This window comes from Enoplosus armatus, chromosome 17 (assembly GCF_043641665.1).
Source record: "Enoplosus armatus isolate fEnoArm2 chromosome 17, fEnoArm2.hap1, whole genome shotgun sequence".
Lineage (NCBI taxonomy): Eukaryota > Metazoa > Chordata > Actinopteri > Centrarchiformes > Enoplosidae > Enoplosus > Enoplosus armatus.
In genome coordinates, this window is record NC_092196.1 from 16,464,673 (window position 1) to 16,480,612 (window position 15,940).

Consider the following 15,940-nt stretch of genomic DNA (forward strand, 5'->3'; position numbering starts at 1 on the left):
TAGAGACAAAGTAATTAAGGTACAAGTCTACAATAAAATCTGCAGTGAGTGTATAACATATATATATATCCAAAGTCAGTTCAGTTCAAATACTTTATTAATTTATCCCTCAAGTGGACAAATAAGTGGTTAAGCAGGCACTAGAAAAGAAATACAACATACAATATAATTAATTCATGTAAAAACATGCTTATTTTCCTTTCGGTGTCACTGGAGAAACTCCTGGAGATTTTTTTTTTCATTTCATGCTTTGGAGTGAGGAAGTTGTTCCTCTCCCAATCAAAAATTACATAACAATGTGGAATTAAATCTGTCCAGAAGCACATCTAGCCCAGTGAAAACATGCCAACCGGTGTGGAACCGCTATCAAACGACAGGAATGCAAAAGTGTTGAATCACTCAAAACATAATCCTTATCAAGTATTTCTCCACCAACCAGGAAATAGTCTATTTTCATATTTATATCTTTATATTGTGATAAGGAATATAACGTTTGATAAGTGACATACAAAAATAGAAGCATGGAGTCACTCCCTCTTATGAACTCTACTCACAACACTCTGAACTTACTGCCCTTTCCAGTTGAGCAACCGCAGTGAGTCAGAGTCAACTTTATTCCAGAAATCAAGAATGAAAGAGCAAAATATTAACCTCTGCACATAAAGTAAAAGAAGAGCAAGTCTGCGCATGAAGTAAAATTATTGCTCCTCAGCTGAGAAAATGATTTTGCTCATGGCACTGATGTACCGCGAGCCATCTGGTTCTGTGATCTTCAGTGTGGTGAGAGGGGGCACAACACCGCTGGTGAAGTATCTGAATGCCGGGCTGGGTGACTGGATGGCCTCTAGAAATACCTTGGAGACAAAAACAAACACCACAGCGATTAGATGTAGAGGTGCTCTTATATTGACACACTAAATTTTGTAAACCTGTGATAAACTCAACTTATATAGGTAGTCTGATCCTCTACTAAAGTAAAAGTAGCCATATAAGTGCATTAATCAAAATTTTACTGCAGGTAAAAATCAAGTAAAAATAGAAGTAATATTAGCAAAAGAAAATGCACAAAAGTAAAAGTACTATATGCAGAGCCCCTGTCTGTATCATATTATTATGTTATTGGAGGTTTAATATTGTTACATATATGTGTTTTTCAAGGTTGTAGTTGGATGAGGTGAGGCTCCTCCCTATCCTCAGCTAGTGAACACTATCTTATTTATTTCATTTTTAGATAGCAAACCAAAGAAAATGTTTCAGAGTGGTGTGAAAGGGTTTAACTGTGAACCAGCACTTCCCTCACACATCTAGAATTGTTTCATGTGTCTCATGCAGTTATGATCTGCTGTAGACACACAACATACCTTCACAATGTCCTCCGTGTCCTGTGCTGCATTTTGGAAAACGGAGCTACAGTGCTGCAAGTATTTTTCATAGAGGCTGAGTGTGCGGGTATCGACCTGCTGGAGAGAGGTATCCCCGAGCTCCGCCTTCTGCAGGTTGACCAGGAAGTCAGTGTTGACGGGACCACACTCAATGAGACTCACGCTACGGGATGAAGCATTGAGTCAATAGGCTATCCATATTTACAGTTGATAGATGATAGATAGACAAGATGCAGCTAACTCACTGGATATTGAAGTGTTGCAGGAGGACAGCCAAACTCTCACATGCTCCCTCTATTGCAAATTTACTGGCACAGTACACCTCATTAAAAGGGAGACCTGTAAGAGAGCATGAAGCAGAAAGATGGGTTATTTTGGCAATTTCATGCACGGCAGCAAGCATCAGCATGATTTGTTTTTGTGATTTTTGTCAAATCATTCCAAAAACTACACATGTGATTCCTCAAGTATTCATTTGTCTCACCGTGAAGCCCTCCGGTGCTGCCGGTGACCAGAATGCGGCCCTCACCCAGAGCCTTCATGTCCGGCAGGAAAGCCTGGATGGTCTGGATGGTACCTAGGAGGTTGACCTCCAGAATCTGCCTCATCGAGTCCAAGGACTGCACCTCCAGCGGCCCCATCAAACCCACACCAGCATTGCACACTGTGAGAAGTGAGGATAAGCCCATTAACACACACACACACACACACACACATACATATTACAATCTTAATCAGGAGGCACTGACACAGGAGCATACCCAGAATGTCCACTCGTTTCTCCACAACCTTGTCCCTCGCATCGAGGATGGACTGCCGGCCGGTCACGTCCATTTGGAGAATGTCCAAGGTATCCCTGTGCAGGCCTTTCACACACTCTAAAAGACGCTCCTTCTTGGCCAAGTTTCTCATTGTGGCATACACTAAAAAAAAACAGTTCCTGACCCAGTGCAAGCTCTCTATGAAGACACTTTAGCACATAAGGAATACAGTGAAAGACCATGATCTGTCGATGTCAGCTGTGGTTACCTTTGAATGTTTTGTTGGGGTCAGAGGCCAGCCGGACAGCCAGGCTGAGACCGATTCCTGAGGAGCAGCCAGTGATCAGCACCACCTTCTTGTCCATGGAGCCTGGCTCACTAACGTTCTGCTTCACAGAGAGCAGCTGAAGCAATGAGGATAAGGTGGAGGCATGTGAAAACTCTTCTCAATGTTTTCATGTCTTTCGCTATCACAAGGCCAGTTAATCCTAAACATCTTATCAGCCACCTGGTGTCCTCCAATTTTTTTTCTCATGTCCTTGTTAGTATAGTTTTATTTTTCCCATTGAGACATGTGGGAAACATTCAATTAAATGTACCTTTTGAGACTAAAAACAGAAAAACCTAGTACTCTATGTACTCTACCTGTTTGTCCTGAATTACACCACTAACATTAGCACTAGGTGGCAGCAACTCATCATAATATCAGTCCTCGACCACACCATGAATAAAGTCACTCTGACCTCTGGCTGCTTCATTGACCACAGCAAGACAATGAGGCTGAGAATAGCCAGAAAGGAGCACAATGACTTTGAGTTTAAAGGATCGAGGAGGGAAAATGTGTTGTTTTCATAAGGTTCTCATGAGACCATGCACCCTTTTCTCAGGCTTGTGTTGAGAGAAATTGTTATGTTAGGCATGTCTAACAGAGAGTTGTCATTCACTGATGCCATTCAGCTCTGGTAGTTTTGATTCAAGTGTATAGAGACAAACCATCCAGCAAAGCCTGTAATCTTTAAATGCTTAATCTCAATTAAAAGGTTTACATTTTCTGAGCTTTTAACTGCATTTCATCAGCTGATGAAAGCTCTGATAAAGGTAGTAAGAAAAACCTTTGAGTTGAGGTTATTTTCCTCAAACATTTACAGATTACAAAAAATGTAAATGGTGTTAAAGTAGAGTCTTGCAAGTCAATGTTTTCAGGAGACTCAAGTGCTAAACTAAGATACTTTAAATTAATCTTAATGAGTCTTATCGTTTTTAGGCATGTCAAACAAAGGCATTGCAAATCTGCAAAACAAACTGAGAGAGTAAGGGGACACTTGGCCCATAAAGCAAGAAATTCCAACCGAAACCCAGAAATGTCTATTATTCAGCACAAGCAATGCATCATGTAAGTTCTGAGCAGTGACTGGAAAATATGTTGTGCGATTACAAGACGTCATCGTGTGCATGTGAGGAGTGAGTGGCGCCGAATCCTCGGGTACTAACCATTCATCTATCAGAGTTCGTGTAAAGTCTAGTAAGTTATGAACGTAACATCCACCTATTATAAGCTATTATAAACACTGGACATGGTGCTGGGTTTGGATGAATTCTTAGGAAGTGTCACTCATTCTCAGAGACATGTTAGAAATGTTATATTGAGTGTAAAATATGCAACATGAAATTTGACTTTTTTCTGTTAACATACTTCTTGCATGAAAGTTATTTTGCAGCTTCACTTCATCATTCATTTTTGCCTTGTTGCCATCTTACTGCTTTTTAACTTTTTACCGTCTCATGTGCATTCTCCGACAGCTGAGTTTCTGACCAGTCAAAAGACCTTAGCATCTTTATGCAACATTTCAGCAGCCAGATTCAAAACAATTTCTTCTGCTGATGGGAGCAAACCAAGTAGGAATTTCCTGCCATTTTGTTGTGTTCCTCCCCCTGAGATGGCATCAGTTTGGCTGCTGTCCCAGAGTCTGTGGGACAGATAACAGCGGGCCTAGAGCCTCTTTCAAATATCTACGACTCCAAAGCATTGTAGAAAATGAACTGCTTGACCTCAGATGTTAGACTAGTTTTAGCTGTTTTACAGTATGCATCCATTTGTTATTTTCATTTAATGCTTATTTTGTTCGGGGGCATAAAGTTTGAATACATATATGGTACTTTGCCATATGCGTGTTTGCATGTTGCATTGTTACTGTTCTTGTAGAAGAGGTGATGAAGCACGTCCAAGTTTACTGTGTGCAAATTGCTTTAACTTGAGTGAAAAAGCAAATGCCAGTGGAAAATTCAAACTCATTACGTTCTGTATTGAGCTCCTGTCGCCTTTAGTCTCGCTCACCCGTGCACAGTCAAGCAACACTCAGAAGTATGGGCTGCGGTTCAGCTATTAGTTGTCTCTGAATCCATCCTGACAGCATGGTACAGTCGATGGTCCATGGTCTAGTGCAGTTGGGAAGCTTCCTGGCTGCTACACGTGACCTACAGTCTCCCTGTGGCCCAGTAATCATCAAGAGAAGGTCGAGTGGAGGTGCACAGTGGTCTGGAAAAGCCTTTAAAACACCTCCTCGACAGAATTGGCCCACACCACAGAGAGTAAACAGACCTTACAGTTGCTCAGGGCAAGAGCAAGGACATCCCACATGCACAACCGTGTGTCTTTGTGGCATTTTTGGGAGAAAAGTAAAGTGTTTGTTGGAAGTGGTGGAGGCAGCAGGCCTGCCTCGTGCTTAAGGGGGAAGTGCATGTGATGGAGCAGTCATGGATTCTGCAATGTGACTGCTGTGCCAACAGCAAAATAAGTATCTGCTACTGCTTCAGGAGGAAAAGCATAACAGCTCCCTGGTGTCAGTCCATTCATGTGCTCACCCAGTGGAGGACCAGGCCAAGTGAGTCACATTGGGCTGAGCTATTCCAGGGCAGGCACATGTAATGAGTGCATGTTGCAGACACAATACAAGGTTTGTAACAACACTGAGTGGCTTCAGAAGCAGATGTACTCGACAGGATGTCCCATGTGAGAGTGATGCAGAAGTGAAACAGCTGAAGACGTGTCGTGGTGAATGTGGTGAAGCTAAAATGTCACGCTATACCTGGCAACAAAGTTAAATGAGGCTAATCTTACTGGGGGCATTTCAGCTGAAGTGAAAATTGCAGATCTTACATTTCTCAGAGATGTTGCCTCACGATATAGGTACAAGATAAAACTGTTTTATGACCTTTTGAAGCTGATTAGATCAAACTTGTTCTAAATCAGAAAAAAGGTTGTTGTAGATCAATGTGTCATTCTTGTGATCAGCTAATACCAGCCATGGTAAGCCCTGTAAGAGGAAGAAGAAAGGTCTGCCTTTCATGAGGATGTTATATAAAAACAAAGTCTCCTTCTGACTTTATAATAAGATACGTGATGGGGTGATCTGATCATATCTGGAGCAAACTTAACCAAACTTACCTAAACATTGAACATTCAGTTGCATTATGAGAATGGACAGAGGGTGTTACAATCCTATGCATTCTAATTACATTGATAGTTAAATAATATCCAGTTCAAATGAACACATTTGGAAAATGATGGGTGTCGACAAAGGGATACTTCATCTGACAGGGCTGTGGGGGGACTTCTGACAAGAGGTTGGGAACCACTGCTCCACCTGATCTCTCACATTATGAAAACAATACACTGAAATGCAGTCATTGTCATTTTTTATACATCTATGAGACAAGTAATCCCATTTTGAGATACTGTGACTTTGTGTCTTATGCAGGTAAGATTATCCTTCATTCCTTCATGTTTCTCAGGAAAACATGAATTACACTTTTAAAGTCAGTGAAAAATCCTAAATGTCGACAAAGGCTGCAGATAACAATAATGATAGTGCCGTTGGAAAACTATATATATATATATTTTGATTGATTGGTTTGATTACTTTTACTTTTTTTGTCTGGTGTTGTCTCCAAGCCAATAACATGTTGTTTTCAACTGATATCAAATGAATTCATCTCTACCTGTCGGAGGGGTTTTATTTCACTTTGTAAAACCACAGTTTGACTGCTTTGGTCTAGACTTGATGGATTTTATGATTGTATCTATGCGTCTGCATCTGATGAGATAGAGTTACTGTGTCTTTGACCTTTTCTTGCCTCTCTTCTCAACTCACAGTAGATACATTTAATCCATATCCTTTTCTTCAACTATGACTCTAATAATTCCTCAAAGTCTGCAGCCTCTCAACCCTTTTTTTTTTAATTTGCCCTCAGACATGTTATTTCTGGTTTCGCTCCAGAGTTTCTTCTGAATTCACTATTGTGTGTATGCATGTATGTAGCTTTTGTGCTTGTGCGTGTGTTGCAGTCGGACATAATGCTCTTATCTTAGATGTTGCAGGGATATGTGGTAAAAATAGAAAGTATCCCCTGTTCTGTGAAACTCATCCAGCCTACAGGACAACTGGGACTGGAGTGAGAGATTGAAAGAATTCCCTCCTCTGAGAATTTAATCCAGGATGATAAAAACCCAAACCAAAGGAGCTATAACTTTATATGCCTGCGTATAAACTGCAGACTGACGAGAGATGTGGCTCCGACTAATCGTTCTGTTCTGACGACATATGGCAGGTTTACTTCAGTGAAGGGTAAAGAGAGAGCCTGAGAAATCCACAGTGCATTTTTCACAAGGTAATATAGAGGGAATGGGGCTTGCTCCTTTCTGGTAAAATCATCATGGCTGAAACAGGAGAGGGCGTGTGGAAAGTATGAATGGTTTTGAACACAGGCAGAATCAGCACATTTTAAATGTCTAATCTACAGAATAGAATTTCCTTAAACCATTTTAGTATAACTAGCTCAAACTTTATATTATAAAGATAGATTTCCTACCTAATCATTTTAGAATTGTACTTACAGGCAAGTTATACTCTTAAGAAAGAGAGAAATGCAATCTGTCTGAAAGTATTATTAATGAGAAAGCCATAATTCATTGAGCTTGGAGCAAGACCAAGACAGAGAGAAACAAATATATAGTCATACTTCAAGTGAAAGAACATTACAATCTTACTGTGGGCCCACTGGAGGGGTCTGGCCAAACTTCCATCCCATAGCAAGGTCAGAGGTCTCTTAGGTCCTGTCATGAGAGGGTATTGGGCCATCATATTTTAAGCATGTATATTTTCCCAGTGTTTTTGATAGATGGAATGATGCAGGGGTTATGGTTGCCTGTGCTGGACATGAGGCTTTACGTCAGCCGTAACCCTCAGGGCCACTGCCTGACCTGCTGGTTTTACATTCCACAGGACCAGTTTGTGTACAAAGGCTCCAGGAAATGGCAAAGATTGTGTCATGGGAAATGTCCCCTCTGTCTTGAAACCGCTCGAGGCATTCTTTCTTTCTGTTACATTGAGGACATCCTGTTCCTGCTCTTTTCTTGGCCTTCAGGCACTCGAGTCTGTCCCAGGAGTAGACCTGACCTGTATTTAGCTCAGAGCACTGATGTCTTAGACATGGCTTAAGGTGGAGGTCAAAGCAGGACAGATTCAGAGTGTATGCATACCTCCTGCAGCTGCACCATCATGGTGACTTTTGTTCGGTCGACAGGCACAAACGTATCTGAGCTATGTATCGGAGGCTTGTTTCGTTGCAAGATCCAGCTCGTTAGATAACATACACAAGAAAAGTGTCTAAGTGCAGATCTCCTCAGTAGAGGTTTGGGTCAAATCCCTGGTCTGGAGGGGAAAATACAGCTGGAGACAGCAGCCGACCATGGCTGCACTGGGCAGCTTCAAGGGGGTCATGGTTTAATGTGAAGGACAGAAGGACGGAGGAGGAAAGTGTGCCAACTCTAAACATTAACATAAAAATAACAAAATATATATTTGCATTTAATAATTTTTCTATACAGTGAAACTGTCCAGTAGCACACATTCCACTGTTTTATCTTTTCCTTCTTGGCTCACTGTCTCTTTGGTCCAGGTGCAGCAGGCAGAGAATGCCAGGCACTCCATGCATCAGTACCTCACCTGTGATGTGGTGAAATGAAGTGATGGGTGGTGTGTTGGGGCACGGCAAGTGACTCAGCCATGCTGGTATTTACATGATATCACATAAAAAGAGTTCTTGGCAGCAAATGCAGGCATGTTTTAGCACCACCACTCTCACTCGGCACAGTTGTCACGCCAAATGGCATCTTTTTTTCTGTCTTGTAGTACCACGCAGTCTCTCGCTTTTTTTTGTCTGAATCATTTCTAAATAATGTTCCTCCATGTGCCTTCTTGCCTTCCCAGAGATACTGATGAAATCAGAGGCGCACTCCACCCACCACATGGTTACCTGGATACCCTCTGTTTACAGCTGGGTCTGCACACATTGTAACTAGTGTAGACATATCATGATGCATTGTGTTAGCATGCATGACAGTAAGTGGCAAGACTTGCTTCACAGACTTTCCCACAAACATTAATAATATTATAATATTTTCATTTTCATTTTGCAGCCATACGTGCCTCTGCCTCTCTTTTTCCGAAGCTCTTTCCTGTGTTCTCATTTGCAAATGCTTACCAAACCCACTTCCCCTGGCTCTCAAATGCATACAAGTCACACAAAAGGAGATTAACGTGTTCTGCAGTTGAGATATGCAGTGCTCAGACCTGAATAATGAAGTCTTGTCCTGATATTTGTCTTAGCATGTGCATTGTTGCATTTTTCTTTTGTTTTCTGCTGGTCAAGGATACCCCACCTATTTTATTAGCTTGCATAAGCTTGCTGTTAAAGGGAAGCTGCAGTGAAACCTTGGCAGACAGTAGTCAGTGACTCTTACTTTAGAAAATTATGAGAACGCCACCCACTTTGCCAGCCCATACCACAGTTGCATAATCACTGCTTCGACTTTCAATTCCCAGGAGCCAAGAACACAAAGACATAAAGTTTTACACCTGTGGCATGCAAACCTGCTAAATGTCCTTTTATCACTTGTTCTCTAATTGACGTGTTTAGAAGAATCATATTTCCTCTGTGCCTTTTGTCACCTTCTCTCAGCACAGGCTCAGTATGCCCCACACTCCCACAGTTGAGAGTTAATCCTGGTTATTACCTCAACAAATACTTTTCTCACACACACGCCTGAATAGAAAGAAATGTCACCTGTCTTCATTTCTAACATACCTGTTCTGGTTTGTCATTGGGTTTTTTTTGACACTGTGGTGTTCTCATTGGTTGATTCAACAACTGTTTTTGATGCTATATTTGAAAGAAGCTGCATTGACACAGAGATAGCCTTGCCCTGCAATAAAAACTAAGATAAAACTCCGCCTCGTTTCTCTTAGATAAGCCCACCTGCTTAGAGTATCTGATGTTTGCTATATGCAAATATACTGTTACACGTTTGTTTTTCTGTTCTACTTCCTGCTGTGATTCCTGTCAATTTCAATTACAGTAATCTATGTTTAGAACAGGTGGAGAAAGTAAACTCTTTTTCATAGCATCGTAATTATCTCTTATTTTTTCTCTGTCTTGGCATTTCTGGACCTTTGAAGGCACCTCCTGGCTGTGTAACTTTGATACAAATTCAAATTTCCATTTGGTGTTTGTTTGGTCCAGAAATTAGAATATGCTGATGCTCATTATGTCTTGCCACATGAAAGAGCAAGTACAAGTAGAAGTCAAATACCATAATTGTTCATAAAAATAGCAAATTAAAGAAGAACATATGCTAAAACACTGGTTGGCTCCTTAGCACAAGAGAGAGTTGTTTATTATCACAGGGAGCTTTTATTCCAAATAAACTGTGGATTATGTAAATGTGCTTTTCAACACAACCTCCCACTCTGAGCAAAGGATGCAGATGTAAAACATTCCCAAGGACCATCTGGGTCTTATCACCTCTCAACATCATTTCCTTCACTGAAAATGACCAAGACCAGGAGCCAAATCCCTTAAGTGTGCTTGTTCTTACTGTAAATGGTGCTACGTGCTTATCACACATAACTCCCTGTTCTGTCATGTCAGTGAACCTTCATTTTATTGCTAATGTAGATGAGAAATTCTCCTGTCTTCCTCTGCTTTTGTACTAATACTCTGCCCATGCTCTAAAGCTGTTGTCTTTTAAAGTGATTAGAGGGAGAGTTAGAGGCTAAGGTACATTTCGACAGAGATAGAAGGGGTCACAGTGACATGTTGGTGAATTTCTCAGACATGCTTCTGGTGGACGGCAATTAAATCCATCTTGCAGTTATGAGATGACAGAGCAAAGGTCGATAGAAAGCTCTGGGAAACGTGCTGTGTTGCATGATCCTCCGGGAGATGTAGAAGTCCTCCAACATGAGCCGAGTGACCGGCTGTATCTGGGGCGAACGTTTTTGCTGACAATTTATCATACTTAGTAATTATTACATAAGAACTTTTTGGCCTATAATTTGGGTTTAGGAAGCAGACTTCTGTGGAGGCAGCAGATAACATAGCAGGAGGAGAGAAGCCCAAACGCACGATTATTAGCTGCTGATTATATAAGATGGTTTTTCCGCGACTTCTCCAACCCAAGAAATCAAGTTGAATTCACTGAGTGACATGCATGGCAATCTTCATGACGGGCATGACGGTAATGCTGTGGCATTACAGCCTAATATGGGCATTACACTGAGCTGATGGGCCAGTTTGACTCTCAGTAACATTCCAGCTCCTCATAGTTTCTGTTCATTAAGCTGTTATGAACTCACCTTCACATTCCTTCCTTGTTTACAGCTCATTTCTGGATAGTGACAGGATTAGTGTGTCTGAAAGCATGGGCGGTGTACTTGCCCTTCATTCCCCAACACTTACAATAAACCGAAACAGTTCTGTCAATTAGCACCATAGTTTCCTGACTTGAGAGGTTCTTAAGTGTCCTAAAAGCAGGCATCACTTTTAAAATAATTTTAATGCTTTATAGATTATGTTTAGCCATAATTTTGGGTTGCCAGGTTGTGAAAAATCAGCATTTTGCTTTGTCTTGGCTGTTTAATCCATCACAAAGGCTCCTCCAGTGCAACTTCTGGAAAAAAGCTGCAGAGTCTCCTGTGATGGAAGAAGTATTCCGATCCTTTTCTTAAGTAAAGTACCAGTTCAACAGTGTAAAAATGCTCCATTATAAGTAAGTCCTGCTAATCTTTCTTAAGTGAAAGTACAGAAGTATTATCATCAAAATGTACTTATAGTATCGAAAGTAAAAGTACTTGGCCCCTATAACTGATATATTATACACTTCTACTGACATATTATATTTTTAATACTGATGCTTCAATGCACAAGGGGCCCCAACCAGACACAAGCCAACACGGTTGGAAAGCTCTGGTTTAATCATTAACAATGTGTTTTATTTTATTTAAGATTATCATGTGTTTGTGTGAAATCTCAATCTGAAAAGTAACTAGTGCTAAATCCATCAGATAAATGTAGTAGAGTAAAAATATTTCCTTCTGAAATGTAGTGAAGTTGAACTATGAAGCAGCAGAAAATGCAAATAAATGTACTTTTCACCACTGAGAGCCTCCAAATTAAAAGCCTATTACAAAGTGAGAAAGCTCTGACCCATTATCAATAATTCACCAACATCTATAACTGCAGACATGATGGTTTATTAGCAACTGAAGCCATTGCTGAAGGGTCAGGAGTTTCTCAAGTTAAAATAAGTCTGCAGTTGCTAATGTTAACATAGACAAAGCAAATTATGGTGGACGCCAAAAACACTGTTCTTTCCATCTGAGAAATTCAAAGTTTAAAAGAGATTTTTTTTTTTTTTTTTTAATGCATGGGCACCTTTATTTTTCTGGGAGTTCAAGCGCACAAAAGCAATGAGGAAACACACTTCTGGGCCTCATCCTTTTGAGCTTTGAATCTATTTACTTCATGACTGTCTTGGCTGTCTGACTCTCAGTAGACTCAGCCAGATCATATGACTGACCTGTCTCTGGGGTCTTTGATCAGTGCTTTGGATCACATACTGCAGTGGACATATGCTGTTCTCCTCATTAACGTTACACCCCAGACAAAGGTGAAATGACATCAAAGGTGCTGGAAAACTCTTACATGAGAGAGATGTCAGGCTAGATTTGGGAAGGTCGTGTTTTTGCAAGATTTGTATTCTCCTTAGTATGGGAGAATAATTTAGTAAGATTATATTTAAAATCTTTGAACAAGTATCCTCCTTATTTAGACAGCTATTTTGCAATGATAACATGTGATGTGTCCTTAAGGCTACTGCTCATACTACAGTTTGTTCATGTACAAAAAGAAGACAGTGCCTGAGGTTGTTCTTTAGTTAAACAATAAACTGATCTGTAGTTTCCAAATAATTCATCTGTCTTCAGTGCTAGTGTCTCAGCCTTGCTTCTGATTTAACAGGGATGTGGCAGCAGATTCCTCTGGTCTGGTCTTGCGTCAGCAGGGGGATTCCTCAAAATCCAGCATCTGGGTGCTGCATTCTTGCCGTCCCTACATATTGCCATCGCAACGCTCACGAGACACAACAGTTCGACAGCCTCAGTCACAAACAGAGACGTTTCCTGTCCCCCAGCTGGAGTGAGGGGTGTGAGAAACATGCTCACTGAGCTCAGAGTTATGACCAGAGAGGCGAACGGTAGCACAGAACCAAATATCCCCATCCCACAGTGACGATGGTCCCCTCTCCAACAGACACACCACTCAATAGACGAGGAGGAGAGACAAAGAAGCAATTCAGTGTCTGTTAACACAAGAGGCCCTGTCTATAATAAATACTAAGCTATGAATCAAGATAAAGATGTGTAGGCTTTGTGACCAAACATTAAAATCCAGCTCTGGTTCCTCAGACAAATCATTGGAATTGATAAGGAAGATTATGCTAAAACCTTACAGATGGTGCTAACCCTTGCCTTTATTTATGAGGTTTCAGGGTTTTGAATTAGAGGAGGGCCTGTCAGGGGCGGCTGTCCCATCAAAGTGGGGACACGCCCTCAGCGTGGCCACAGACATTGGGCTGGAGGGCGGCTAACTCAATCTGAATTCCTGCCAGAGTGTTTTATGTTCCCATTCAGTCTGAGGAAGGAGCTGCAGACCATTGGAACCTGGACACCCTCCAACTCTTTACATATTATTTAAAGGGAAATTCATTTTACTTTTACATATTCTGGTGCCAATTGCTACCAGTTCAGCATTACAGTACACTTAAAATCCTTCACAGGGCTGTAAAACAGGAGTGCAAAATGTTCACTTCTGCTAAAAGGCAGCCAAACAAATTCCTTCCTGTGGAAAATTAGATTGTCGGAATAAAGTATGTTGAGACTTGTTGGATTCACTGTGGGTCACTTGTCTGATTTGTGATGTGATCAGCTGAAAAGCTGAGGGGGTGATAAAGAAGGCAGTTTTAACACAGAGGCCTGGGGGAAGCATGAATAACCGGCTGTCCATGTGAGCTATAAGTCATAGCTGTGGGGTTCTCGAGGGCTAAGCTAGTGGAAACACACACATACACACACACGCATCTGAGTGCATACACTTAAGACTAGGTGTCTCCCTGGGAGGTCTTGTAAGGGTAAAAGCAAAAGAACTAAAGAAAGAGAATATAAAATTATGGGAACGAATGAGCTGCATTCTCCTTCATGGGGGTCTCGAGCCGTCCTCTGGATTTACTGAGGCTGAAGAAGTATTGGTTTGCGTGAACAAGAACAAAACACAAGAAAACAGTGGCAGGCTACCACAGTCAGAGCTCAACAAAATGGGATGAATGATTTCTGTGGAAAAGGAGGGCGATGGTCCAAACTCTCCTCGTCATTATTTCACCTTTCTGAGGAAGTCGAGAAAATTGATTTCTGAGCTGTGGTTCAGGTTCAGAGTTCAGTTACATAAGAGTTCAGGTGAGGGAACTCAGGTATTATTGTTCGCATAACTGTAGTTAATTTTTTGTGTGTTGCTTTTTGTTTTGTTTTTTTGGTTGGTCTAAATATACTTCAGGCTTTATTTTGCTGACCGCCTAACCTACCACCACCCTCAGGACACAATTTCCTCTTGAACAACACTTTGGTCAAGGTATATTGAAACTTTATGGCTATATTTGCACGAAATTTGCAGTACATATTTTTTATTCCCAGAGGATAATTCCAAATGATTTTGGTGACCAATTTCATTTCTGCTACCATGAGGCCAAATTCTTTAGTAATACACAAGAAATATCATGATCTAATGGAGAGATTGCCATGAAATTTACGCAACACATTAATTCATCCCAGTCAGTTAGCTTAGCTTCGCACAAAGACTGGAAACAAATAGCCTAACAAAGTCTACCTACCAGCACATCTAAAGCTCACAAATCAACACGTTATGTCTTGTTTGTTTAATCCCTACAAAGTGTAAATTCCTTTATATGTGGGGTTATGTGCCGGACTATTTCTCAGCTCTGAGCAGTTGCAGGCAACCAGTGGAGACTCCAAGAAGTTACTGGCTAGTTGTTTCCCCCTCTTTCCAGTATTTGTGCTGAGATAAAGCTAACTGGCTACTAACTATAGTGGACAGATATTAAAGTGGCATAATCTTCTTATTTAACTCTCCGCCAGAAAGTGAATAAGCATATTTCCCAAAATGTCAAACTATTCCTTGAAGCACAAAAACAAAAGACTTGTTTCCTGCATTATATAGTGCATCTGTTCACGATATGAATAAAAGAGCAGCCATTAAGTGTGACAGTTGCAGAAAAAAAGAAGGTTAACCACTTTGTCCGACCTTTGACCCAAACCTCCCCTCCTCCTGTTCCTCATGCAAGTCACAAAACATACACAGGAACAAGCAAACACAAATCACAAAAAAATCTTTACTGTTGTATTTTTTTATGAGGCCTGATATGATTTTTCACCTCATTTTAAGTTGAGACCAACACACAAACCAAAACCACAAAGCTCTCCCCGATGGCCTTGTGGTGGGATTGATGTAAGGACGAGGTTAACCTCTTTAAAGTTCTACTTGGCAATGGTTTAAAGCAAACTCCTCTTCCCACACGCATTTATTCTTGAGGAAAAAAAATAATTTATTAGATCTGAAGTCATGAAATTCTTGAGCAAGTTGGGCGTTGTATTTGATAATAGTTTTGCGAGTCCTCACATTAAATATTTTTATTTACTTCTGAGCTGATGGTCAGAGCATGATGAAAGCTGGCATGTGCTGATGGTGTGTGCGTGTGTGTGTGTGCGCAGCTTGTTGCACTGTCACCACGGCTACAGAAACAAACACAAAGAACCGAAGCAGCACGCTTCAGCAGGTCGTCATTAGTAGCAAGCTAACCTTTGACCCCTGCCATGCCTCAGATGACATATGGTCGCATCTACCTGCTGTTACTAGAGTCAGTGGGCTGTGTTACCCACTGTGATGTAAATGCAGTGACCAGTTAGATGACAGACCCTTCATTGACAGGGGGTGCAGGATTAAGTACAAAACATGATTTTCAACAGGCAGGAGTACAGCTTGTAATTTTAATCTATCAACATTTTTTCCCAGCGGTATTGTGTGTCTGCTTGTCATCTCCAATAGCTGTGCAGGGGAATATTTCCTTTTATGAAACAAACCTACTTTTGAAAAAATAATCAGGAAATTCCCTTGGCAAGAGACTGTCACAACAAATAGCATAGAAATGTTAGCAAATGACATTGCTGATTTCCTTGCAGAGTGTCATCTTGTGAGTGTATGCATCATACGTTTTCTGTTGTCTTAATTCCCCCTTTCATTTTTTTTGCGCTGGTATTTCTGCCTGCTAGACTGACGCTACCCTATTCTTTAATACTTACCACCCCACCTCCTCCTACCTCCCATGCTCAG

At 41.0% G+C, this 15,940-nt stretch overlaps 1 protein-coding gene across 1 annotated transcript; it reads right to left on the bottom strand.

Annotated features, from left to right (window-relative positions):
- Positions 1–698: 698 nt before the first annotated feature.
- Positions 699–7,226, bottom strand: hsd17b1 (hydroxysteroid (17-beta) dehydrogenase 1). Its single transcript, XM_070923216.1, has 8 exons — positions 7,183–7,226; positions 6,578–6,584; positions 2,412–2,547; positions 2,144–2,305; positions 1,867–2,046; positions 1,628–1,721; positions 1,362–1,545; positions 699–854 (listed from the first exon to the last, which is right to left on the bottom strand). The coding sequence occupies exons 1-8, from the start codon at positions 7,224–7,226 to the stop codon at positions 699–701; spliced, it is 963 nt and encodes a 320-aa protein (XP_070779317.1).
- Positions 7,227–15,940: the final 8,714 nt, after the last annotated feature.